The following is a 26,342-nucleotide window of genomic DNA, read 5'->3' as shown; positions in this document are numbered from 1 at the left end:
AGATCATGACCTGAGCCGAAGTCGGACACTTCACTGACTGAGCCACCCAGGCACTCCCCATAGTTGTGTTTTAAAGAAAAAACTCGGCTAGGTGCTAAAACAAATAAACTCAGAGGCAAGGGATAGGTGTTTCAACAAGTATTTCATTGCACGTTTTTGTACCATGTGAACCCACACGGGACTCTGGGCATAACTTAGTTGAGGAGTAATGTGTATTTTATAGGATCCAAGTGCTAGTACTCCGTACCTTTTTCATATTACATTTGATTATTCTAAATCTTGCATATTTGATGCTGGTGGGGGTATTTTAGAAATCTGGTTTTTTTCTTCAGCTGCAGATAATAATGCAGATCTTCACATTTACGTTGTGAGACTCTTGATCTGTCCAGTTGCTAACTCCCAAGTTCTGGGCGTTCTCTTCCGCCTTTAGCCCAGGTCCCCTGTCACTGCGCTTTACTGTAAACCGGTGGCTCTCAGATTCCTCCTCTCCATGGGCTGGCCTGCGTCTGTGCTCACAGTTGGTTTCCGCTGACAGAGCACGGGGTCCGGGGGCAGATCCGCTCCACAGCCCGGGGACCCCTGGGCCTCCCTTATCCTCTCACAGGCATTTCCCTTACTGCTAAAGCTCCCGCGGGGATACAGGACCTCGCAGGTCTGCACCAAGAGGCCTTGCTGGCTGATGCTGGCCTAACGCCCTGCTGAGGGCCAGGCACCCAGGGAGGCTGGCGCTCAGGGAAAGACAGGGCTCTGCCTGAGTGTTAGCTGCTTCCGAGTTCACACCTGAGCTGCCTCGTTCAGCTTCCCTGCCATGGGATGCCTACCTGTCTAGGGGGTGGGAGGTTTTAGCCTTCAAAGGGCTGTTGCACCAGGCCCTGCTGTGCACCAGGCTCTGTGCAAATCAAGTGAGATTCAGCAGAGCAACTTATGTAGCAAGTTACCTAGCGGCAAAGAGCAGGCGCTGCCTTATATTTAAAAGTAAGCTCTCCCTGCGATTTCCCCGCCTCCCTGCTACCCAGAGTTCCCTTGGATGGTGAATAGGCATATAGGTCACTGCCGATCAGCCTCCGCGACCCAGTAGCCTGAGCGTGTTTCCCACCACATTTGTAGAGTGGCCTGGTACTGGATTGTCTGGGGTATGCGCCCTGCCTCTCACTTCCAGCGGCCGAGAACACATAACGGGACGTAACTAGACAACAAGGTCGTGTTAGCTATCAGGCATTGCATTTTACGACTTGCAAAGAGCAGAGCACGCCCACCCCCACCCCTTGCTTTTCTGGTGAGCTTCCTTCCCTGTCACCTCTGATGTCCTCTAACCTCTGATTTAACCCTTTTTGCTCCAGGGGTCAGGTTTTTACAACCAAAACAAATTGCAATGCAACAGATTTTAATAATTGACTCAGGCCAGTGTAAAATTCTAATGATAAGCCGAAGCCAGTACCTTAATCGGATCAGCAGAACTAAGCACAGCATGGTAACCATGTCTTATCATGGCCTCTACTATTAAATACATGTCCAACGGGCACCTGGGTGGCTCAGTTGGTTGAGCATCTGACTTTGGCCCAGGTCATGATCTCACAGTTTGTGAGTTTGAGTCCCACAGCAGGCTCTCTGCTGCCAGCGCAGAGCCCGCTAAGATCCTCTGTTCCCCCTCTCTCTTCCCCTCCCCCACTCATGCTCTCTCTCAAAAATAAACATTTAAAAAACAATAAACACAACATACATACATACATGTCCAAGAGTTTAATCTTGATTAATTTAATCATGAAAGAAAAAAATTGATAAACACCTTTGAGAAGACAGCACGTCGCCAGAAACCAGTGTTGGCCTGGTGGCCAGGACCTCTGGCTGTCAGACCTTCCCAATGACCATGACTCTGGGCTAGCAGTTTCACCTCTGGGTGGGGATGGGAGGTCTCTGTTTTCCCATCTATGAAATAGGAACAGTTTCTGCCCACTCCTGGCCTTGTAGGGATGCTCCAAACACAGGAATGAAGGAAAGCCCTTCAACTTTTTTGAGGGGAGGATATTACATACGTGCAAAGTGGAGTTTATATTTTTACGGGGAAATAATTTCATTTTAAATAAGATAAATCCAGATATATACTGACTTACTTATGCATGCTTAAAAAAAATGTGTACCAAAATAGATCATTTTTTTTTTTTAACGTTTATTTATTTTTGAGACAGAGAGAGACAGAGCATGAACGGGGGAGGGTTAGAGAGAGGGAGACACAGAATCTGAAACAGGCTCCAGGCTCTGAGCTGTCAGCACAGAGCCCGACACGGGGCTCGAACTCATGGACTGTGAGATCATGACCTGAGCCGAAGTTGGGCGCTTAACCGACCAAGCCACCCAGGCGCCCCAGATCATTCTTTTTTTAACATATTTTTTAAGTTTTTTAAAATTAATTTTGAGAGAGAGAGATAGCGCAAGTGGGGAGGGGCAGAGAGAGAGAGAGAGAGAATCCCAAGCAGTCTCCACACTGGTGCAGGGCTTGAACTCACAAACTGCAAGATCATGACCTGAGCTAAAACCAAGAGGCAGACCGCCTAATTGACTGAGTCACTCAGGCGCCCCCAAAATAGATCATTCTTAATAAAGTATAGCAATTTATACTTGAGCAAGACTGAAACACGTACTCCTGTTTTCCTTACGGAGGAGATTGTCATAAGTAATCTTTCCTGTGGTATATGCCAATAATCTTTTTTGCCTCGTACTTTCCTATTAATTCTCATCTGGAATCCCTGCATAACTTGTGATTTTTTTTCCATCCAGGTTGTGTGTCTATTTGTATATTAGAAATGGCGCGTTCCTATGTCTCCAGCAACCGCTCGGCCCTAGGGCAATACAAACTACCTTTGTAGTTTCTCATCGAAGTGGTTTGTGAGAGCGTTCTGCCGCCTCTGGTTTCAGCATATGTGCTGCCGAAACGAGCACATCATTCTGCCGCTGCTGAAAGACACCTGTACAGTGTTGCCAATTGGCACTCAAGAGGCATGGCCGTCGAAGCCTCTTTCTGAGCCGACGGCTGAGTTCCTGAGCAGCCTCTCAGTGTCTCCCGAGATACCTTGAGGAGAGGGCCCGGCTCTTGCTGACTTCTCCACCTTCCATTCCATTTTGTTCAGCCAAACACGTGTTTTGCCGGGCACCCTCTATGTCCTGTTCACTGCTGGAGGACCGGGGCTTCCACAATGAACTAGAAACACTTTCGCTGCTTTAGGGCAAGTGTCTGTTCTTCTTCCATCGAGGAAGGATTGGCAGCAAAGTGTGATGGGCTTTAGGAGAGAGAGTGGCAGTCTCTCCCACAGGGGAGGCGGGACCCTCCCTCCCTAAGGGAGGAAGAGTGGGAGGGCCTTCCAGAACAGGAGCCCTTGCCTCTGGGATATGAGGGACAGGTCAGCGTTAGACAAAGGGGAAGGGCACTGGTGGCACAGGGACCAGCATGAGCTAAAACCGGACAAAGAGAGGGACCAAGAGGAATCCATCGATGGGAGCCCCAAGGGTGAGCACAGCAAAAATGGCTGGCAGTCAAGAGTTCTAAGCAGGAAAAAAGAGAGACTGGCCTGAGCAGCTCTGCTCCTTTTAAAAAGCCCATGCTATCTGCGGAAGCGATCATGTCCTCTCCTGCCACCCCACACGCACAAGGCGGCAGGGAGCCGGGGGGGGGGGGGGCGGTGGGAAGAGGGGTGCCCAGGTACGAGACCTCCATATGTACGGGCATACAGAGCAAGCCCCCCAGTATACAATTAACAGAAAACAACTAAGTGGGAACTTGTTAAGAGGGCTTTCCTGTGCTTCTAAAAAATGACTTCCATATTTTGAATTGTAAGGCAAAGAGATAATTGCGCTACTCTTAAGAAACCTACCACGATCGTTGCTGACAGCCATATGGTTGGCTTGTTTCAAGATAATGAGGTCATTAAGAGAAAAATTGATAGTGCAGCTTAATATTCTTTGTTGATATTTCGTTTCTAGTCTTCCTGACATTCTTAACACGCAGCAAGACACTTCCTGGTGAGCAGAACATAAGAATGGAAGTCACCTCTCTCCCCACACCTCGCGCACGCCAGTGTTCTGAACTTCTGAAGCGTACGGCGTTATCCCAGAACGAATTGCCTTTATTTCTTTTTTCCCCCATCAACTATGGCATCCTTATCTTGAAATATAGGTCCTCTCCTGTGAGCTCTTGGTGATTAGATAGCCGAGCTGCTTCATTTATTCATCATCTAGGCATCTTGCTCTGTTCCTTCTGTTCCCTATTTTTAGACCTGAAAGGACCATTTCACGATACCCAGTCTTATTAATTCAACCATAGGAAGCAGTAGTTATCAGACCAAACTGATGTTCCCATTGTTGCTTCGGGGAAGGCGTCCCACCAGAGGAGATAAACACTCCAAACTCAGCAGAAATTTCAGGCCAGTTGGGATTTGTGAGGGTTTCCACTAGACCGCTCCCTCATACGGTTTTTGAACCGCTTAAACATTTGGTCCGGACACATGTTTGCCAACTGGACTACCTGGAGAATTGAGTCAAAAATGATCTTGGCCTAAAAGATGCCCTTCTTTGTTGTGATGATTTAGGAGGACTTTTACTATTTGTGTACTGCCATCTAATGTGTCCATTCCCGGTTGTTGAACTAACCGAGAGAATGATAATTTTTGACAAATGTCAGCCTTTCCGCATGAACGGCATCTCCTCAGGTGCGGCTTAGATCCACACGCTGAAAGACCGTGACAGACAGTTCAATTCATCTTCCCCTTGCCCCCACTGTTTGTTTGCAAGTGTTTTGGGGGGCCTGAGGGGGCAGTAACTTTCCAACCTGTGCCCCCCGCCCCCCACCGCCACTCAACTCCTAACTTGTGTCTTGCAGGGAAGACATGAGGAAGTTACGTGTCAGAGCAAGGTGCTGTCAGAATAGTCCAAGCGAATTACAGGCTAGATCAGTACGCTAAACCATTTCAAACTACCCCGTCTCAGAGCCCTTTTTTCACGGGATTCTTCATTTCTCATTCATGACTCCCTCGCCCTCCTTCACTTCTTCTGTTTCCTTATTTATCGCAGATGCTGGCTCCCTCGCCAACACTAACTCACAAAAGCAAAATATTTAAAAATAAATCAATCACTCAAGAAGCAGGCAGGGTGTGATGTTCGAGGAGCAGCGTTTTGGACACTTTCTCTCTTCCCTTAAAGAAGCCTTAATTACTGGCATGAACAAAGGCTGCCCTCTGATGGCACTATTTAACAAAACAAATCCAGTCTTACTAATTCCATAATTCCGTCTGGTTTCCACAGCTTATTTCTGAATGTTGACTTTGTTTTCGCTCTCATTGGCAAAACCACCCACTTTCAGGCCGTGCCCTGCAAATCTTTTGTAACGGTGACAGAAAGCTCCACCTTTGAAGAGGGCTTCCAGGTAACAGTTGAGATCAGCAGCTGCTGAACGCTGTCTTTCCCTCCGGAAGCTTGATTTCATCCTGTTGAAACACTGCTGGACTAATCTTGGGAAAATGGCGCTCTCTTCTCACTTTCCCCTTCCCCTGAGCGGATGGCGCTGGTCAGGGGACACATAAGCCCACGTGCTTTGTTGGCCCGACGGAGATTAGTGTCCTCTGGACTTTTCCCTGAGCCCGCCTCACTGCCTGCTATGAACAACCTTCTCTCTTGTGGAGTCCCCTTGTCTCCAAGCAGGAGCCCTCACTCCAGTGTCCCAGCCGGCCCTCCCTTCACCCACATTTGTCCCCACTCAGCATCCCCCTCTCTTCCCTCAGGACACGCCACAGAGCCGAGGAGGCTCAGTCTTCTCTGCTTGTGTTTCGTGAAGTGACATCCTCTCCCTGGCGGCAGGGACCAAAGTGCCCCCGTCTCGGGTTTGGGAGGATACTCGGTGGCCCTTTGACCCCATTCCAACGAAGGACCAGCAAATAAGCATCCCTCCCTCCCTCCTCCTGTGGGAAGCTCCTCAGCCTGCCCCCCAAACAATCACAGCCTTTTCCATGATGGCCTTTCTGTCACTTCAAAGTGTCTCTTCCCCAGGGATCAAAGCCGGGCTTCTAGTCACGGGGTACTTACCATCTTTGAATGTTAGGTAACATCACAAGGGATAACCCCTACTTTTAGGCCAGAGGTGAGAAGAAGATACACTTTCAGTAGAATGGAAATTGCCAGGGGCCAAGTGGAGGGTCACACAGAGCTCGGGTTTGGGATGAGGAGAAAGTTCTGGGGATGGCTGTATACGTGAAATGTTTCCGTTATGTGTATTTTACCATAATTTAAACAAACACAAAAAAAAGAAGACATACTTTCAAAAAAATGTTCCCAGCCCTAGCAAACTCTGCCATAATGGGAGGACAACACAATCTTAATTCCCCAGAACAACTGGGGTCATAAGTCTTGCTGTTTACTATGTGCAGTAATATTCTAGGCAGAATATCACCAGCAAGTTGATGAAAGTATGCCTAAAATTCTTTCCCACCTGCTTTGCTTTGTGTAGCTATTGGGGAGGTGGCTAATGCTGCGGGTTGACTGATTAAGGCAGCAGTGGGGGGCAGATACGAAAGAACATCCTCAGAATGAGATATTTAGGAATTCATGGGAAAAAAGTGAGAGCCATGCAGTTATCATTTCTCGAGAATTACATTCTGCCTTGGGTCTTCATCTTCTCATCAAAACACAAAAATGAAAAGAATATGGTAAATTTGCAGAGGGTCGGAAGGAGACCCACAGGGGGTGATTGAAGAGTTGATAAATACGGTGTGTGAACCGAAGTCAAAGAGTGGAAACGCCTGCTATTTTAGGATGACTTAAAAGAGAGCTTCACATATGCAGTAGCTGTTGTGGTGACCAAGGGACAAGAGCGTGGGTTGTTAAGTGAAAAACAAAATATGGCCCGCCTCCCCTGCTCTAGGATGTTTGCACAATGCAGAACCTTTCCTCAGTTGTGGTCAGCACAATTTTTTAGAGCTTCATAAAGGCCAAATTAGTAGTACAGATTAAAAAATAAAAGGAAATAAGTCTGAAGACAACTGCCAAAGGAATTTTCAAGAAGAAACACGCACAAAAGAATTTACAGGATTTAAAATTGAAGCCGAAAAGGCTAAAAGTTGTAAAAACAAACAAACCAACGAAAACCAACCAACAAACAAAAACACCGGCCACGCACAAAAAGAGAAGCTGATTCTTTATGTCGAGGGGATCAACAAAAGGAAGTCTGGATAAAAGAAGACTGGGAATTTTGGCTGGTACACCAAAGACCTCAGCTGTCAGGTTGGCCAATAGGAGGGACTTCACCGGGAGGCTCTGGAAGTCTTCCCTTCAGGGTTGAAAACGTAAGGCAGAGTGTTGTGTGGCCTGAGATTGGGTGGGCGTGCAAAGCCTTTTGTTTCTGGCACAGATCAGCAGCCCTACGTTCAGGAGACTGGGAGACCTGCTCAGGGTGACCAGGAATTCTGATTAGGACCAAACATTGCAGGAGGAGGAGAAACTGATCTCGAGAGAGGATGGGTTGAGGGGGGAAACTTGTTTCCCTGGGAAGCGTGGGTGGTATTCTGGCCTCTTTGGTGTAACTGACATGCCACCCCAGTTTTACCAGTTTGGGGGGGAGCTCTGTCCCAGACAAAGGACCGGGCTGGCAGCCTGAAACCATTATTACTGTTGACTTCTGGAATGGGGGAGATCTCTATCAGACGTCTCTCTACAGTTAGAAATTTCGAGAGAGTGGCTGTTATATTATCTGGTACTTAATAAATTCCTAAACCATCTAAAACTTCTGTTTTGGAAAGCTATCCTGGAAACCTTGCATTGGGCTGCCGCGTGCAACTCAGAGCACGTCACCCACGTCCAAGAAGCCTTGTCAGTCTGCAGCCTTTCGGGGGGAGATGGCAGCGGCCAGACTGAGGGCCCTCTCACAGTGGGAAGCCGTGCCTTGCTTCACAGGATTGGGCACTTCTGCTAATTCGCGGTAATAGTCATTCTTCACATGAAGACAGACTACACTTGAGGTTTTTTGAAAGCGTGATGCGATTGCGGAGGGCCTCCCGGCATTCACATCTGGGACGCTTGCTTCGTCTTCCTAACCCGTAGCTTTATTACTTTAGTTGCTGCTTATCGTAGGTACGAAACTCAGTTTGATTAAAAAGAGGAAGATACCTCCAGGACGATAGGGGTTAGCTGGTTTGGCACAGCTGACTTGTGAGATGAGTTGGTTCCCATGTGCCTCCAGCTGCGTGACCGTCACCTTGTGTCCATACAAGACTCGTATTGGCACGGCTAACCCTGCTTACCTTTCCCGTGGGGAGTGGTCAAGGAGTCCAAAATATCATTCACGCAGCCTGGTGCCTGAAAGTCCACCACTAGACAGTCATTTCTTTTTGTACCCTTGGATTCCTCTTTCTGAAGCTTCTCATTAAAAATGCAAATAGAGGGGCGCCTGGGTGGCGCAGTCGGTTAAGCGTCCGACTTCAGCCAGGTCACGATCTCGCAGTCCGTGAGTTCGAGCCCGTGAGTTCGAGCCCCGCGTCGGGCTCTGGGCTGATGGCTCGGAGCCTGGAGCCTGTTTCCGATTCTGTGTCTCCCTCTCTCTCTGCCCCTCCCCCGTTCATGCTCTGTCTCTCTCTGTCCCAAAAATAAATAAAACGTTGAAAAAAAAAATTTAAAAAAAAATGCAAATAGATTGGGGCCCCTGGGTGGCTCGGTCAGTTAAGCGTCTGACTTTGACCCAGGTCATGATCTCAGGGTTCGTGGGTTCGAACCCCATATTGGGCTGTGTGCTGACAGCTCGGAGCCTGGAGCCTGCTTCGGATTCTGTGTCTCCCTCTCTCTACCCCTCCCCTGCTCGCGCTCTGTCTCTGTCTCTGTCAAAAATAAACATTACAAATTTTTTTTTAAATAATAAAAAAAATAAAAATGCAAATGGGGCACCTGGATGGCTCAGTCGGTTGAGCATCCGACTTCGGCTCAGGTCATGATCTCACGGCTCGTGAGTTCGAGCCCCGCGTCGGGCTCTGTGCTGACAGCTCAGGGCCTGGAGCCTGCTTCAGGTCCTGTGTCTCTCTCTCTGCCCCTCCCTTGCTTGCACTCTGTCTCTCTCTGTCCCTCAAAAATTAATAAATGTTAAAAAAAATTTTTAGATAAAAACACAAATAGACCTAGGACCTTATGTGAGTTAATACACGACAAAGGATGGGTGACCTGATATGTCGACTTTCGTCTATAGCAGAGGCCGGTGATATCAGCAGAAACCTGTAAACTGAGAAGCATACACTCAGGCATTCAAGTCTTCACTGGCTGAGCACCCACCGTGTGGCTCACACTGTGCTAAGTGGCATCGTTGCCGGCTCCAGGAGCATAGGCTGACAGGAGAGCAGACCTACACGGACAGTGCCGGACAGAAGGACGGACATGGGATGGGGCAGAATTGCTGAAGGATGTGACTGTGATTCTGGGCTGGCTTTTGCAAGGTGACAGAGCCTGCCAGCCGGGGAGTCGTGGGACGGGGTCTCGTCAGTTTGTTTTCTCTGAGCTCCTTCTGACCCCTGATGGAATGTCCAGGCATCCTCATCAGAAGGCCACGGGGTCGCAGGGTAAAAGGACCCTGAGGGTCTGCCTGCGGGTCCCCAGAAGGTCCCCAGAGCGAGACCTGTGCCCAGAGCCTGGAGTGTTCTCCCAGGCTCCCCAGGGCCATTGTGTGCAGGTCGGTCAAAGAAAAAGGGGAGAAGCCTTAAGAAAAACTCAGCCAACCTGATCGTTTTGCCTCAGGGAGGCCTTGCCCTCAGGCCAGCGTTCAGAGCATTTACCCAGTACCTTTGTGGAAGGCATTAAAATGAAACACCTAGATACTCGTTTTATTTTGATCTAAAACCACCTGCCTCCATTTGAGGATAATGACATAGATTTTTGTTGTGCTCATAATGCCCCCTTACGTTATTCCTTTCCTCAACTCTGGAATCTTCTTTCCATGGTTCAGAGCACAGATTCTGGAGCCAGACCTGCCTGGGTTCACATCCCGGCTCAGCCACAAATTACTCACCCCCTCCCTGCCCCAGGTGCCGATGGGGACGGTTATGGTTCCTACTCCATGGAGACGTTGTGAGTCTTCTGTGAGGTGTTCACGAAAGGTTTACAAGAAGGTGATTTAATAAATGTTGAGTGTGTTCAGTAAACGTTGGCTAATGTTACCCACTTCCTGCAGAGCACCTGCCCTGAGACTGTTGGAATCAGAACACAGAAGAAGCACCGTCTCACCCAGCGAGGCAATCAGAATTGATCAAACGTTCCATGAGGGCCAGCCACCGGCCAGTGTGTCTGTGCCAAATGCTGGGAATACAAAACCCACTACCGCGTGCCCCCACCCTCAGGAACCCACAGCGCAGGGAGAAAACGAGACCATGTCTACACCTCCCTGCTGACAAATCCAGTCGTTTGCATGGTGCTGGCCAGGAATAGCCCTCTCAGCCCCAGCAGGTCCCCGCACAGACATTTCCCACACGTAATAAAGTGCCGATCAGGAACCCCTGCTCGCTGATTGAATTCTTCACTGGTACCTTAGCAGACTGGGTCCTCTAATGACAATATATGAGCTAGAGGGGAAACGGAGTCTAAGTGGGCTTCGCTGTCCTCCAGAAGTGATGGGTCGTAACCAGCTCTATGTTTGTGTGCATGTGTTAGGTTTGGAGGAGACCAGCCCGTCTACATCAACATCATTAGAGACCCCGTCAACCGGTTTTTATCTAACTATTTTTTCCGTCGATTTGGAGACTGGAGAGGGGAACAGAACCACATGATCCGCACCCCCAGCATGAGGCAGGAGGAACGCTACCTGGTAAGTCCTGTAGCATCTAAGAGTGGCCCACCCCGCCCTGAGCGAGCCCCTGGAGGCCGGGGAGCTCTCCCTCCCCACCCTGGCTGTCCCGTGGCACTTCTGTGGCACCTTCCTCAGGGAGGAAGTTTTTGCCCATGAAAAGCTGATTGTCCCAGATGACCCAGATCCTGATGAACATCTCAAATGACTTTCTGGCCTGGTTTTTCTTGGTTTGTCTTTTGCACTAAATCCCAGGGGAATCCCTAGGGAAACCTGATGGGTGTTACTGTCATTTAGATGTGTTTGGGATCTCTCTTGAAGGGCACAACATGCTTCCCGTGGCAGTCCTATGAGAGAGGGGTGTTTTCAGATGAGACCCTGTGGTTCCTTAAAGGATGTGGGCACAACCGTGACTGTTTACAGGTCGTCCAGCGTCAAGTCCGGGTTCTTGCCCATCAGAGCAAGAATTAGGCTCTGTCTCGGCAAAAATTAGACAGAATTAGGCTGTCTCGGCAAAAACTGTCTGCTCTTTCTGGACCTTGTTTGGGGACCCTCAGCTCCATGGGGATGTTAATTGTGACCCCAGTAATTGTTTCCATAGGGCAGAGTTGGGAACAAAAAGGGAGGGCCAGCAACAGAGTTAGAGTGCATTTGTCACCTGTTTGTGACCTAGATCAACAAAAGCTTGTCGGGCAGCCAAGATCTGGTGGTAAAGAAGGGGAAATCCTGGTCTGTGTGTCTCAGGGAGCCTGTTGGGGTCACCCAGACCCATCCTGGGCCGTTGGGCACAGAAGAAGGAGAAGAGAGTAATGAGGGGTCAGTACAAGTCTGTTCCCAGGGGGGGGAGAGTGACCCAGAGCCTGTGCCCCTGCTGTCAAAGCCACAGAGCATCCTTAGAGCTGAAGTGCCACTACCCACAATTCCAGCCAATGCCCAAGCTTCTCTTTCCTCATTTAATTTTTAAAAGTGTAATGAAAGTTCGTGTTTGGAGGATGGGAGTATTTTGCGTGATGTCACTTTCACGTGTTACAATCCACAAGCAGAGTTGAGAAAATGGAGTTGTATCTTATCGTGGCGTGAAGCAACGCGTTCATAGATGGGCCAAGACCAGAAACTAAGCCCGGTTGCCATTCAGGATTTACTCAACCACCTAATGCTTTAGTGAAATAGTCTTAAAATGGATTTTACTTAAAAAAAAAAAAAATTTGGTGGCAGAAACTCTCATCTTTTCCTTGAAACTACATGTTATGACCATGGCTATATATTTTTTATTCGGTGACAAGTACATCTTCAGAGGATAGAACCACTTACTAGCGATGCAGGCGGGCCGGGTCTGAGGACCCAGAGTGGGGGACAGTCCCACAGAATCAGCCAGGAGGCTCCTTGGCTTCGCACAGGATGGAAATCATACACAACCCAGCAGGAGGCAAAAGCAGGGTTGACCGAAGATACATACCGAAAGAGATAGAGATGGAGTGTCCAGGAGATTTGGAAAGGAGAAGAGGGAGTCTGGCCTTTGCTTGGGATCTGCGGTGTTTATTGGTGATTAGGGTCGGGTGTGTGTCCTCTCAAACATACAGGAGCGGGTCAGAACAAGACAGGGTCCACACGTCCTTCATAAGTTGCTCGTTCCCTGAAGCCAGGGGTCGTGGCGTGCAGATATCTAGTGTCTCTGGTCTGGAACAGGCACATGATACCTCTGCCCGGTCATTCCTTAGATATCATCTGTTGTGCTGGAAAACTCCAAAGATATCATTATCTCTTTATCCCTTAGAAAGGGGGCATACGTTAAGGTAAGGCATGTGCAGGGTAGGGTGCAGATCCCAGCAAGAAGAGAGGCAGGAAAAGAAGCCAAGGGGAGAAAGAAACAGCCTTTGCTTTCATGGGGTCTCTTTGATTTCCCGGTCTCATTAGAGGACTAATGTCTATTTGGATTATTGTGGTTTGCATTGGCTCTTGGTTACCATTTATATGTTCTTTTGAAAATGATGGGGCATATTCAATTTAATCAAAGAATATTACGGTTCCTGACCCGATCCTGATACTAAGAAAGTTAGAACCAAGTTATAGCTGATGATCTTGAAACACCAAAGATCTGGAAATGAGTTTTATGAATCCCGCTCTTCCAACGTTAATGTAGGTAATAGCTAAAGTCGCAGTCCGTCAGAAGGTGAAAAGTGATTTTGGAAAAACATGGAAGTGGAGGGGCAGCCTTGGGGATCCAGAATGCCAGAGGGGGCGGGGACTGGCTGGGATGTCAGTGAGGGGGTGAGGAAGACAGTGAGGACGTGGCATCGGAGGGACTGTCAGAGTAGAAGATGGAAGTCGGTAAGTTGGTCAGCGAGGGGAACACAGCTCCACCTGGAGGGGCATCTGGACAAAGGCCTACAGTGGGCACGCGTGTGGTTCATTCAGAGATCAGCGGGGAGAACAGTGTGGCTGGTGGAGAGTGGGGCGTGGGGACAGGAAAGTGGTAGGAGGAAAATTCGGAGAGGTAAGGGTGGGAGAGAACAGATCGTAGAAAGCCCCATGAGTGACACCAGTTTCTCTAAGTGAGCTGGGAAGTAACACGAATGACCCCAAGTCAAACCCACCTTCCTCAGTGCTCTTTCTCTGGAGTCTCCATGGGAAAGCTGAGCCCTTCTCCCAGCGGGGATGTGTCATACCATCAGCCTGCAAACACCCTCAGCAGGCTTCTCCCGCTTTTCTAGGAGTCAGGGCCTCCCTCCTGCGCTAGACCTGTATCTGGCCAATCCCTGCAAGTCTCACAGGCTCTTCCCACTCAAAGTTTCCACAGAGCTCTATTGAGAATGGAGTTTGTGGGATGGTGACCCCCCCAGTTAGGCAGTGCACAGGCTATACAGCTGTACAGGGAGGCCTTGATGTTCTTCCTCTGTGCTCTCAGAAAGTTCCGTGCTGGTGATACCATTTCTCTGGGTGATATAATGTCTTAACTTCTGCCCTCCAACAGCCTATAAGCTCTTTGAGGACCAGATAGGATCAAAGTTCCATCTCTGTCCCCGGCACACAGAAGAGGGGCTGAAATACTGGAGGCCTAAATAGCATTCTACTTACTAAATAACAAACACATATTGATATGGAAGCTGAGAGCAATTCTCTAGGTTTTTCTACCCTGTCACGTTTTTGCCATCCTGTGAATCATTGCACATAACGTAGTCTGCACGTATTCACACGGTTAAGTTGTAATCATTTGCCAGAGAGGTTGTAAACAGGAGAGAAAAAAAAAATCATGGTTTAGATTTAAAAAAAAACAAACAAACCCATAAAGTGTTGAAAGTTGGTAGTCGAAGCAAATCTTATGCTGCCTTTATGGTGTGATTTGAGAGATTCTGGGGAACTTTCCCCGCCTGGAATTCTACCCTTAGAGATTTGCAGGGGCCTCCTTTCCAAATGGAAGCTCTGTGTCCTGGGAAGGGCCTGTGTCCGATGAGCTCATGTCATTCCTTGGCAGGGCCCCAGCAGGAGAGCACTGGGCTCCCCAAAGCAGCAGAGGGAGAAATCAGGGTAGCAAGGAATAGAAAGGGGGCCCCACGGGACATGTGACTCCTTCGTGACCTGGCCCCAGCCTGACCCAGTAAGAAGACTCTTTTCTTGTTCAAAGGATAGTTTGTTTATTTGGAAGAAGATGGTCTATCCCCCCCCCCTTTTTTTTAATAGCTGAAACTTTTCATTTCATCTCCTTGGACCCTTTAAACCCTTGAAATAAAACTGTCCCCTTTCAGAGCCTGCCCTCATTTTGGCAAGCCTGGGTGGTCAGTTGTTTGACTCAAAAGAGGGTGTTGTGTCTCAGTGGGGTGTAGGGCAGCTGTGAGGAGACCGCTGGCCCTGGAGGGGACGCACAGGGTGCCCCCACACCCGAGAAGGAGGCAGGCGTGGCCGTGTGATGAGGCCTCTCCCCGAACACTGCACGCACGCGGAGTCACGAGAGCTGGCCCCAAATGGGTCCACTGATGTACCCACATTATTCCAGATCTCAGCACTCCAAAGTCACTTGCTTTATCCAGTTGCCAAAACTCAGGCAGTTCTGCCCCTGGCCCCGAGCCTCACAGAGCTGCTTAGCATACAGCTGAGAGAGGGCCAGGGCCTCTGAGCCTGCCCCGGTTGGGGGGGGGGGGAGGGTGAAATAATATCATCTTGTGATGCTGGTTTGGAAGAAAATGGAAAAGGGTAAAGGGATCATAGGATTTGCAGGGTCCCTGGAGGTCATGGGGAGACTCTTGTTTCACAGGGGGTAGGAACGGGGTGTGGGTCTGAGAGTGGGTCGGAGGCCCCACCAGAAGGAGAAGCCGGGCCCCCAACTCCCCAATTGTATCATTTGATCATTTGGACCTTATGTTTTACTTCCTGCATGTTAAAGGAAGAAGAGGACTGGGCTGGGCCAAGTTCTGTGCTTTCTGAGCAAAATCATTTTGTCTGACGCATCTTTACAAAGACAACAGCTGTTATAACCTTTTCTTTCTTCCCAAATTTTCTAGCATCTTATAGCTACTTCCCATATTTTCTGGAAGCAGTTAGATTTTCTAGAAGTTTCTATGTCTTTCCAAACCATGTTTCCCTTGTATTCACACACACAAAAATAATTTTAAAATAACTTCTTGCTTGGGGCACCTGGGTGGCTCAGTCGGTTGGGCGTCCGACTTCGGCTCAGGTCATGATCTCGCGGTCCGTGAGTTCGAGCCCCGCGTCGGGCTCTGTGCTGACAGCTCAGAGCCTGGAGCCTGCTTCCGATTCTGTGTCTCCCTCTCTCTGGCCCTCCCCTGCTCACTCTCTGTCTCACTCTCTCTTTCAAAAATAAATGAACGTTAAAAAAATGTTCTTGCTAGAACGGATACAAATTCAACATAGAGCAGCCACGCCGTGAAAAGGCCGTTCCCTTCGGCTCATATCTCTTTGGCCAGACCCAGACACTGGGCCGCCCAACACACAGGTTCCTCCTTTCTCTTTTGCTTTTAGACTCATAAGGTGGGACAGAGCTGAGCCCAGGCACACTTGGATACATCCCAGCGCATGAGACTCTTCTCCAGCTGGAGTCCAGGCTCCTTTTATTTCCAGGGCAGGGAGGTCCCTGGCACCCAGAACGTAGCTAATGAAAGAATGAATGGCCGCTAATGAAAAGCAACTGTTGTGATTTACAAGCGAGGGAGAGCATCTCATGCCTGCAGAAGCCACTCCCTTTTCCAGTTGCTGAATTTCCCTGCAAATGGATATCTTGCCCTGGCATTTCCACTCGGTTCGTTATGTATACGTGTGCCATTTCTGCTTGCTGTTTGCCTAAAACTTGGCTGTAGAAAGGTTCATGCTTGAATGTGCTGCAGGGATACCACTTTGCAGTTTCAAACTCCAAAAAATGTCAGGTTGGCCTCCTTACCCAAACTTACTGCACATTCACCGGAGGACCCTTCCACTAGACGACCCTCCATTTGAAGAACAGGGAGAGAAGGAGATGTTCCCAGGGAGAAAACGCCTCTGTGATACTGTTTGTTCGCCTTGGCTGTAAAGCGTGGAAAGTAATGCATGTTTAGGAAAAAAAAAGATGCATAATTTACAGCTTCTTAATTCATAAAGAATTCAGTGAATCATGTTGGCCCCGTTGGATTCTGGAGAAGTCTGAAAACTGGCCAGCGTCAGCAAAGGTTTTGCAGAGAGCTATGCATTTTAATCTGCTTGAAAGTTTTGGACTCTAAACGTCCTTTAGCTTTGGAAATGTATATATGAAATACTCATTTCTGGAAATTTCCACTCTGCCCTGACCAGCTGAGGCTGTCTTGTGATCGAAACCTCGGGCTTTGCCTCCGTCTTTATTAAGCGTCATCTTCTTAAAGAAAGAAAACAAATATGGGATTTGGATGGTCTGCTCTTTCAGTATTTCAGTAAATGTCTACGTTTTCCGAATTTCGGAAAGTAAAAAAGTAATACTCTGTCTCCGACTAGTTCAGATTTGGCTTATGATTGCAGGCTGAGACAACAGCCTACCTAGCTGGGTGACCCAGCCAGTGAGTTAGCCTCCGTGAACCTTACTTTTCTCATCTGTATGATGGGGATATTTTACCTCCCTTGCCTGTATCACAGAGTTGTTGGGAGAATAAGTGAGACATTCTACACAGAAGTGCTCTGAAAGCTGAGAGTTTCCAGAAACGGTTTCAGCATTAACGCTTTCACCCACTGGCTTCATGTGACCTGTAGAGACTATTGCTCCTACGGACAGCGGCTGCTGTTCCCCTGTAGCCCAGGCCACGCTGGGCCATGTCCTGAAGCGTGAGGTCCACCTCCGCCAAGATCTCACATGGCCCCACCAGGCCCCTTCCCCTGGGAATTTGTTTCTAAGGAAACTGCTTCTCTCTGTGTTCCCAGCAGCTGGAGGCGCGTTTTGATCCCGGCCCACTGGCATATATTTGTCCCTGTTTATTTGCTTGGAAACCTAAGCAGCTGTAGGCACAGGGCTGTAAAGTCTCGGAAACAGCACACTGTTGGCTTCCAAGGAGTGGGGAGAAAAGGTGAGCCAGGGCCGAAATGCTCCCTCATGCCGCGCAGAGGTGTGGAGGACGAAGGAGCCCTGACTTGAGAGAAACATTTTTGGAATCCATTTGTCAAAAGTGGTCACGGGCATCGCTAGAACCAGAGACCACTTCTGGGGTTTAGCAGCACCCGGAGCGGCCCCGGGAGCTTCTGGCAAACAGAGAAGATGATGGCACAGGAGGGGGAGGGGCAGGAGAGTCGAAAACAAGAAGGGGTCTCGGAGAAAAGGCTGGCTAGGTGCCTTGCGAGGGAAGAACGGAGAACCTCCAGCCACTGGTCAGGATGCCACCAAATAGCCACAGCCTTGCAACTGGTGGGTCGCAGGTTAGTGTGCCCTCCTCACATTTGCTCATTCATCTTCCAGCATCCTCCTACACCTCTGCGTGTAGGTATTAGGTCCCACCCCTCGACCCCCTTTTATGGGCTCCAAAGGGGAGCCCAGACAGGCTACATGGATAGGGTCAAACTCCAAATGTGAGGAAGTCGTATTAGGCCCTGTGAGTTACAAGGAGCTCAGATCCGCTCAGGTTACCTCAGGTTACAGGGGCCGGGGGAGCAGAAACGTGGGGACAATGGTGAGGACATGTCCAGGAATGAGGACAGAAGGACCACAACTGCTGGCAAAGACCAGAACATGCCACGCAGAGCACAGCCCATGAGAAGGACAGGGAGCAGAGCGAAGCCCAGCGTCAAGGCGGGACGCCAGACGTGGCTCGGAATCGGAGCCAGGTCTGGCCACCAAATTACATTGGCACCGGGCCGCCCAGGGGTCCCCAGCTCCCTATTCTGCGATTCTGTCCTTGACACGCTTCAGCCACTCGCCCTCCTCTCGCCTTCTTCAGTGGCCTCGTCCGCTGCTCCCACAGTGGTGCCCGGTATTTCTCTTTGGCTCACATTCAAGGCCCTGAGTGACCCTGATTTGTCCAGTTGGTCAGTCTGTCCAGCTGCCTCATAGGTCGTGTTTGGCTGCCCCTGAGACACGTCCCCTCTCTGCTCTGGTCGAGGGGGTAGGCAGACGGGTGGGACAGGATGGAGCATCCTGTACGCGCAGGGCCTGTGTTAGCTTCCCGTTGCTGCTGTCACGGTCGACCGCGTGCATAGTGGCTTCGACGGCAGAAATTTCTGTGGTTGCATTTCCGTAGGTGAGAAGCGTAGCACGGAACACCAAGGTGTCGGCAAAGCCGCCTTCCATTTTGGGGGTTCAAAGCGAAGACCCCTTTCCTAGTTCATTCAGGGAAGGCAGAATCCATGCCCTGTGCTGGCAGGATTGAGGTCCCATTTTCTTCCTGGTGCTCCCATGAGCACCATTCCCATTGTTTAGAGGCGTCTACGTTCCTTGAAATGTGGCCCCCCTTTTCCAAAGCAGCTAGTGACTTGAGCCCCTTACCTGCTACAAATCTCTCCTCCTTCTTCCATTTCATCCCTTTAACCCAGCTGAGGAGGGATCTACACTTGGAGGGTCCGTGTGATTAGATCGCACTCACCCAGATAATCCGGAGTATTCTCGGTCTCAAGGACTGTAACCTTCATCACACCTGCAGGATCCCTTTTGCCACATAAGATACCGTATTCACGGGTACCAGGAATTAGGGTGTGGACATCTTCGAGGCCCATTATTCTGCCTGCCACAGTGTCACCTAGGACTGCAGGTCCTAAAGAGACTGTGGAGGTGATGTCAGCGTGACAGGCACTTGACCCGTCCTGTCCACAGGTGGGGGCCCTCATCTGTTTTCCACTGTGGCATGGCAGCAAACTACGGCTACCCTGCTTCTGGTCTTCAAAACCAAGAGTACAGTCCTACATTTTGGGTTTTCTCCTTAACACTAATGACGCATCCAACCAGTCATCATTCATTTATTCAATAAACACTGGTAGTCCTTTCTGTACGTCAGGCATGATAATAGAACCTGGAGATAAAACACAGAGCAAAAATAGACTCAATGTCTATCCTCATAGAGCTCAGAGTCCTATAAGCGAGACAGGCAGTAATCCCCACCGCACAAATGCATGTGAGATAGTAACTGTATCACATCCTACAGTGCAGAGACAGGGCACTGTCCAGGCATAGGATGAGGCAGTTGGCAAGTGGGAGGTCAGAGACGTGATGGTTGAAGTAAGATCTGAAGGAAAGAGGAGAAGGAAGAACATCCAGATGTAGGGAACAGCGCGTGCAAAGGTCCGGTGGCAGGAGGGAGCACAGTAAGCCGAGGGGGAGAACAAGGGAGGCTGGAGCAGAGAGATCAGAAGGAGGACAGAAAAAGCTGAGTCTGGTAATGTGGGCAGGCAGAGGTCAGGCCCTGTTAAAGAGCACTGGGGAGACACTCAGGATTTAAAGCACGGGAGGCATATGTACATGGGATCCTGAAACTTTTACATTTTGAAAAAAATTAGCTAACAAAACACAGAAGGACTCCAAGTATGTGCATAGACCAGTTAGTTCAAGGCTAAATGCAGAGATCCAAGTGGGAGATAAATGAAGAAGCAAGTGTTTATGGAGCATTGACCATACACAAGGAGCAGCTCCAGTCTGGGGCAGGGGTGGTGATGGGGGAGCATTTACAAACGAGTGTAAAACACCCCACTGTCCTAGTTGTTAACAGCCCGGCTAGCAACGGAAGAACCAAACTTGAAAAGCTTACCGCCAACAAGGAGAGAGGTCATAGCTCAGTGCAACAGCACAGAAATTGTCATTGGCTGGGCCACGTTTAATTAGCAAAATAATGATGGAGACACAGTCTGAGAATCCAGGTGAGGAAGGCAATCTGGGAGAGTTGGGGTCACTGGGGGAGGCTTCTTAGCCGAGGTGGGAGCTCCGTCTTTAAGGACGGATATAGATTAAGGCAGAGGTACGGGTCAAGAGGGCCATAGGAACTGAGTGTGTGCAAAAGCCTGAGAGCCTGAGGCTTGTTCTTTGGTGACCCGCCCAGCTTGGCTGGAGCAGAGGGTCTAGGGAGGCGAGGAGCTTTGGGGCTGTAAAGCAGTCCTCCAGATGGCCCTGAGCAGGGGAAGCAGCGTGCACTCCTGAAGGAAGGTCCCAACAGGAGCATCAAACCCCAGGGCCGCCAGGGCACAGCCAGGTGCATCCGCTGGCCACCTGTCAGCTGAGCTCCTCTGCTCCTCACCCCGCCCCTCCCTGTGAGCCCACGGACCCTGCAGCTGTCTCCTCGCTGGGGGCTCGGCTCTGCGCCCCTGCTGGGCCAGTTGGCTCATATTCACAAAGGTGACAGTTTCCAGCCTGGCCGCTCATTGGAATCACCTGATTCCAGAACTACTAATGCCTGTCTCCTACACCCAGAGATTCTGGTCTGGTTGATCTGGACTACAGCCTGGGCTTTGGGATTTGTTACAAGCTCCAGAAGTGATGGCAACACGTAGCGAAGGTGGAGAAGTATGAAGGATAACAGCACATCCGTGACTGGCTGTGTTAGCAGGCGCTGCTCTCGCTAAGAGACGCACCGCCTGAGTATCTTCTGGAGTCTTACCTCCCGTATCCTCCGCCCCTTTGGAAAAAGCTGGCCTTGCCTTCCCCTCAGAAACATTTCTGCTTGTAAGGCTTTTGTTTGGCCCGTGCAAATAAATGTCGTTAAAGAAGTTTGATGATGTAGTGCGAGGTTTGCTGTGTTAACGAATACTTGTACCTGTGTTATCGGGCTTCCTTCTAAATTGAAGTGTGGGTCCTATTTATTATGCAGAAACCAAAGAGTCTATGATAGGTGCATTTAACATCTCACTTTCTAGAGCCCTGCTTCAGGCAGTAAAACAGAGAGCGAGCACTTTGGCGAATAAAATCCTTGAGCATGAGGACCTCTGTATTGCCACCTCATCAAAGAGACATGTGTCACTCTCGAAATGCCAGCCACTGATATACATACTAAACCAAAAGACATGGGTAAATAGAACTACACTTTAAATGCAGTCAGGAAATGTCCTTTCGAATAATGTTCCCCAAATGTAGTCAGGGCATTTGCTATTCAAAGAACTTACGGGGTGAAGTTTTATATAAAGTGCCAAGTTAATGGCTCAACTGATCTGCGTTAAAATTTTGAATTTCATACCTTGCGTTTGTTTTGCAGAACCCGGCACACCACTGTAGTTGTCCTCAATTTGCTTTGCCAAATTGTAATATTTTTTTCTCTGCCCAACCGTGTTACATACACAGCACAAGTTCCCCAAAGGCGGGATGACCTCCAAGTGCGTTCTGAAAAATATTTTGCAAAGTTTGAAGACAGACAGGAAAAGTAAAAGTGTAAAACATCTGAGAGATTTATTGGATTCTCAGCTTAAATTCTAATTGCAAGTACTTATGAAAATGTCAATATTAACATGAAATAGCTGGCAGTTTCTCTAATAAATGTAAATTGAGTTAGATGGTGTATAATTGGAAAAACGCTTGCTTTGCTCGGGCTCTCCCAAAACAAGCCTTAAAATCTGTTAGCTGCAGCAGCCTTGCCCTCTAATGGCTGGAAATAGAAGGACAAATACTTTTAACAGCAAGGAGGATAGAAACTAAGAGAAGGGCATGGCTGACCATTTAGCACCATGTCTAGGTTCTCTTCCCAAAGCATGGGGCACGGCGTAGATGTTAGTGTGAGCATATTCGTAAAAAGAGGTGGCTAGATGGAGGCTGAGGGCTAGGGAGCCAAAACCCAATGCCAAGTGCCTTGGATCTTCAGAGCCGTCTTCTCTAGAAGCTGGTAAAACAGATGCTTGATCTCCTGAAATGCAACAAGAAGGTAAAACTCACCTCCAAATACTGAAGAGTTTTTTAAATGTTTATTTTTGAGAGCGAGAGAGACAGAGCGCCAGTGGGGCAGGGGCAGAGAGAGAGGGAGACAGAATCCGAAGCAGAATCCGGGCTCCAGACTATCAGCACAGAGCCCGACGTGGGGCGTGAACCCACGAACCGTGAGATCATGACCTGAGCCAAAGTCGGATGTTCAACCAACTGAGCCACCCAGGTGCCCCCAAATACGAAAGATGTAAATGCCTGGAAAAGTGATAGAATAAATAATCAAGCCTGGAAACTGTGACGGTCTTAGCTCAAATTGGTTTTGCAGAACACGCTTAACAAACTACCTCAGTTCCCTCTTATGAGCGACTAATGAGTGTCACAGACAGGGTAGAAGCAGTAAATGTGGTTTGGTGGGAATTTAGTAGGAAGTCTGATCTTATCCCACATGACACTTGCATTGGTCTTCTAGGAAAGCAGCCAGGAATGAATGGGACAGGTGGGGGATGAACTGGCTATAAGCTCGTGCACAGACCATCTTTTCTCTGACCCTAAGCTCATGAAGATATTCATGGTTAAATGAAAGAGATTTGGCCAAAGCCTACTCAGCTTCACGATGAGTAAAGATTTGTAAAAACGGCTCAGCGTTTCATTGGACAAAGTGGAAACACAATGGCATTGTACCAACATTCAGATACTCATCACCTTTTGCATTAAAGAGGAAGTGACTCTGCTATGAATTTACAGTAAAGGTGGCTGCCCCTTTGCCTCCTGCAGAGTCTTTTTTTTTTTTTAACGTTTATTTTATTTTTGAGAGAGACAGAGACAGAGTGTGAGTGGGAGAAGGGCAGACAGAGAATCTGAAGCAGATTCTGAAGCAGGCTCCAGGCTCCAAGTTATCAGCACAGAGCCTGATGCGGGGCTCGAACTCACGAACTGCAAGATCATGACCTGAGCCAAAGTCGGTCGCTTAACTGACTGAGCCACCCAGGCGCCCCGTCACCTGCCATCTTAAACGCTCACTTCCAATTTTTGAAATAAACTCACCTCTTGGATGAGACTTGGTAGAAAGAATCAGCATATGTACCAAAGAAAGTTCTCAATTTCAACAGGAGACCGAGGAAACTTTGTTGACGATACAATCTCAGATCTAACTATGGCATTCTCTGGTTGCTATTAGTAAAAACTATGTGCGATTAAGAAAAGTGATCTAATCTAACATGGTAAGGTTAACCTCAACCAACTTTGATTACTGCTAATCTTTATTTCTCCAGTAATTATTACTTGGTGTGGATGATATACCTATATATACATATACATATGTGTGTATTTTTTTTTTACTTGCTAATGTGTGTTGCTTCTTAAATCCTCCAAATTATTTCATGGTGGTATATGTCTTATATTTTTAACTAAAATGTAATTCTCTAGATGATAGGACATAATCTCTTTTTTTTTTTTTAGTTTATTTATTTATCTTGAGAGAGAGAGTACAAGTGGAGGAGGGCCAGAGGGAGAGGGAGAGAGAGAGAATCCCAAGCAGGCTCTGCACTGACAACACGGAGCCCAATGCGCGGCTCGAACTCACGAACCGTGAGATCATGACCTGAGCCAAAACCAGGAGTCAGACGCTTCACCAACTGAGCCACCCAGGCGCCCTGCATAATCTCCTCTTTTGATCTTAGCACCCGTCGCAGCTCTGTGGCCAAAACCCAGCCTAAACTTCAGTACATACTTAATAACAGATACATATACAGAGTACTAATGACATATGCTTCTCTTCTCCACTAGCATGAGAAACTTCAGCATGCTTTGAACACCTACAATGTGCCAGGCACTATGATGGGCATCTGTCCCTACTTCCTACCTGTACCACACACAAGGAAACCCTGTATTCCACTCTCAGTGAGTGTGATACTGTTTAGTCACCCAAACAAGAAACTCTGGAGTCATCCCTGCCTGCTTTCGTTCCCTGACCCCCCAAGCCATGTGCAGTTAGCCACCTACTTAGCCTGTCGTCCTCCGGAAAGCAGAGCCTGAGGCAAGGGTGAAGGGCTTGGGTGTGGGAATGTGGACAGCCATCCCAGGGAATAGGCGTGAGGTACTGGAGAGAGAAACGGGGAAGGAGGGAAGGCCAGTACAAGGGTATGTCCTCACAACGGTCACTCCCTTGGAAACCAAGACTCAAGCCTGCCAGGACTCTCGAGGACAGTGTAGAATTCACCCTAATTTTTTTTTTCTGCTTGGGGAAAAAACAAGGCGTGCATGGATCCTCCGGTTTCACCTTTGGTTGTCAAGTTTGCCCCTTAACTCCCTCACCTCTGGGCTCTGCACACATGAGTGCCAGGCGGGTTCCTGTGGGCGTAGCACTGAGAACAGAAAGCAAGGGATGCCTTAAGCCCCCGAGGCAAGGGCGACCTCAGGTCACGTCTGCGTGAATCTGTGGCTGCTGCAATGGCTAGAGTAGAAAGTGGCCACGAGGGTGGGAGGTGGCACAGGAGTGACCAAGTCACCTGCCAAGCCTGTTGGTTCTTCCTCCTTGACTTCTTTCAGATCCGCCTCCATCAAGGTCATCAGTAAAAAGCCCTCATCATTTCTCACCTGGATATCTGCAAAAGCCTCCTAGACTCAACCACCTGTCTCCAGTTCATCTCCCTCCAATCCGTAGCCATAGTGTCCAGTTTGCGCATCTGACATTGTCTTTCCCCTGCTTATGGCTCTTCGACGTCTTTCTGCTCCTTAGATGTAAGGGATTTTATATCTGTCAACAGTATTCTACTGTTGTTATTACTACTATTTAATCAATAAGCATCACACCCGCACGTGACTCTACAATTATGTCAATTGAAAGCTTCAATGAACAAGAGCATCACAAACCGACAGAGAAGGGAGAGGTTAATCAATACGTAGTATAGGAAAAAAGGAAATGAGAAAGAGTCAGTTCTGGGTAGAGGATGGGAGAAGCATGGTTTGATTAGCATTTATTTGGCAAAGCAGTTAAGTCAAGGCTGGATTGGTCCAGATTATTGAGAGTCTGCGAGAATCAGAGAAAGGACTTTAGAATTCATCACAGAAGGCAGGCGTCCCCAAGCTTCTTGAGCAAGAAAGTAAATATCACGGTGTGAGACGCTATTTCCGAGTTGTGTGCTACACTTACAAGGACCTTCTTCACTCTGAAGCTATTTAAAAAAAAAAAAAAAAAAAATTTCCATGTGGTGTCCCGGGGGATTGTTGTAGTTCATATTGTTTAAATTAAAATCTTTGCTTCATCTGAAATTTATCCTGCTGTCAGGTGTAACATATCAATCCAGTATCTTCCCCCCACCCAGATAGCTGACAAATTATCCTAATGACCTTAATACAATAATTCATCTTTTCCACACTAATCTAAAGTGTCACTTTTAGCACATCATATGGTTCTGGAGGGGCCTATTTTTTGATTTTCAATCTTGTTTCATGCATCTGTGTCTTTAGGTACAGTAACTCGCACACTCTTACATATCTAATCTCTTCTCATGAATCTTTTCCCCCAACTGTCCTACTCTTTATCTTTGTTAATTTTTCCATGGGAACTTTCAGATCCTCTTGTTCAGCTCCCCTCCTCTTCACATATATGCCCAGAAAACCCTGTCGTTACTTGCTGGGTTTACATTAAATTTTAGGTTAACATATAGAGAATTGGCATCTTTATGTAGAGTCTTATTATTTGAGCATGTATTTTGCTTTTCCATTTGTTCAAACTTCTGTCATAGCCCTTGAGAGTATTTTTAAAATGTTCTCATTTAGATCTTGCACAGTTTAAGCTTATTTCTAGGTTATTTTATCTTTGTTTTTGCTATTTTTGCATATTATTATTACTGTTATTAAATTCTGTATGTCATTTTTAACTCAGCCAACTCACTCAGTTCTCTTACTGTTTCTCAATAGATTTTCGGGGAGCTCTTTTCATTTACCAGATAAAATTTGTGTCCCCGGATAATAATGATAACTTTTCTCTTTTTTTCTAGTTTTTATAGATCTTGTCCAATTGTTTTTGTCATATCTCTAGAACAGTGCTAAATATAGTGGTGGTAAGAATTGGTTTCTTCTAAAAACCAGATGATTGAAGTAAAAATCAAATCGCTATGGTCAATGTTTGATCATTTCCACTTTTTTTTTTCTACTAGAGTGTAAGTTTGAGATCTAGGCTGTTTGGAATTTCATTTCAGGGAGAATATAAGCAGCATAAATCTTTTTTTAAATTCATTTTAATGTTTATTTTTTGAGAGAGAGAGCACAAGTGGG

At 48.1% G+C, this 26,342-nt stretch overlaps 1 protein-coding gene across 1 annotated transcript in view; it reads left to right on the top strand.

Moving 5' to 3' along the window:
• The window catches only part of UST (uronyl 2-sulfotransferase), a 304,894-nt gene that overhangs the window by 185,621 nt on the left and 92,931 nt on the right, over positions 1-26,342 (top strand). Inside the window, exon 5 of the mRNA XM_040448924.1 lies at positions 10,663-10,816. Coding sequence (XP_040304858.1) covers positions 10,663-10,816 — 154 coding nt within the window. The remainder of the gene's footprint in view (positions 1-10,662; positions 10,817-26,342) is intronic.

Source organism: Herpailurus yagouaroundi, unplaced genomic scaffold (genome assembly GCF_014898765.1).
Source record: "Herpailurus yagouaroundi ecotype Mexico unplaced genomic scaffold, PumYag 198, whole genome shotgun sequence".
Lineage (NCBI taxonomy): Eukaryota > Metazoa > Chordata > Mammalia > Carnivora > Felidae > Herpailurus > Herpailurus yagouaroundi.
This window is presented reverse-complemented; position numbering and strand designations above follow the sequence as displayed.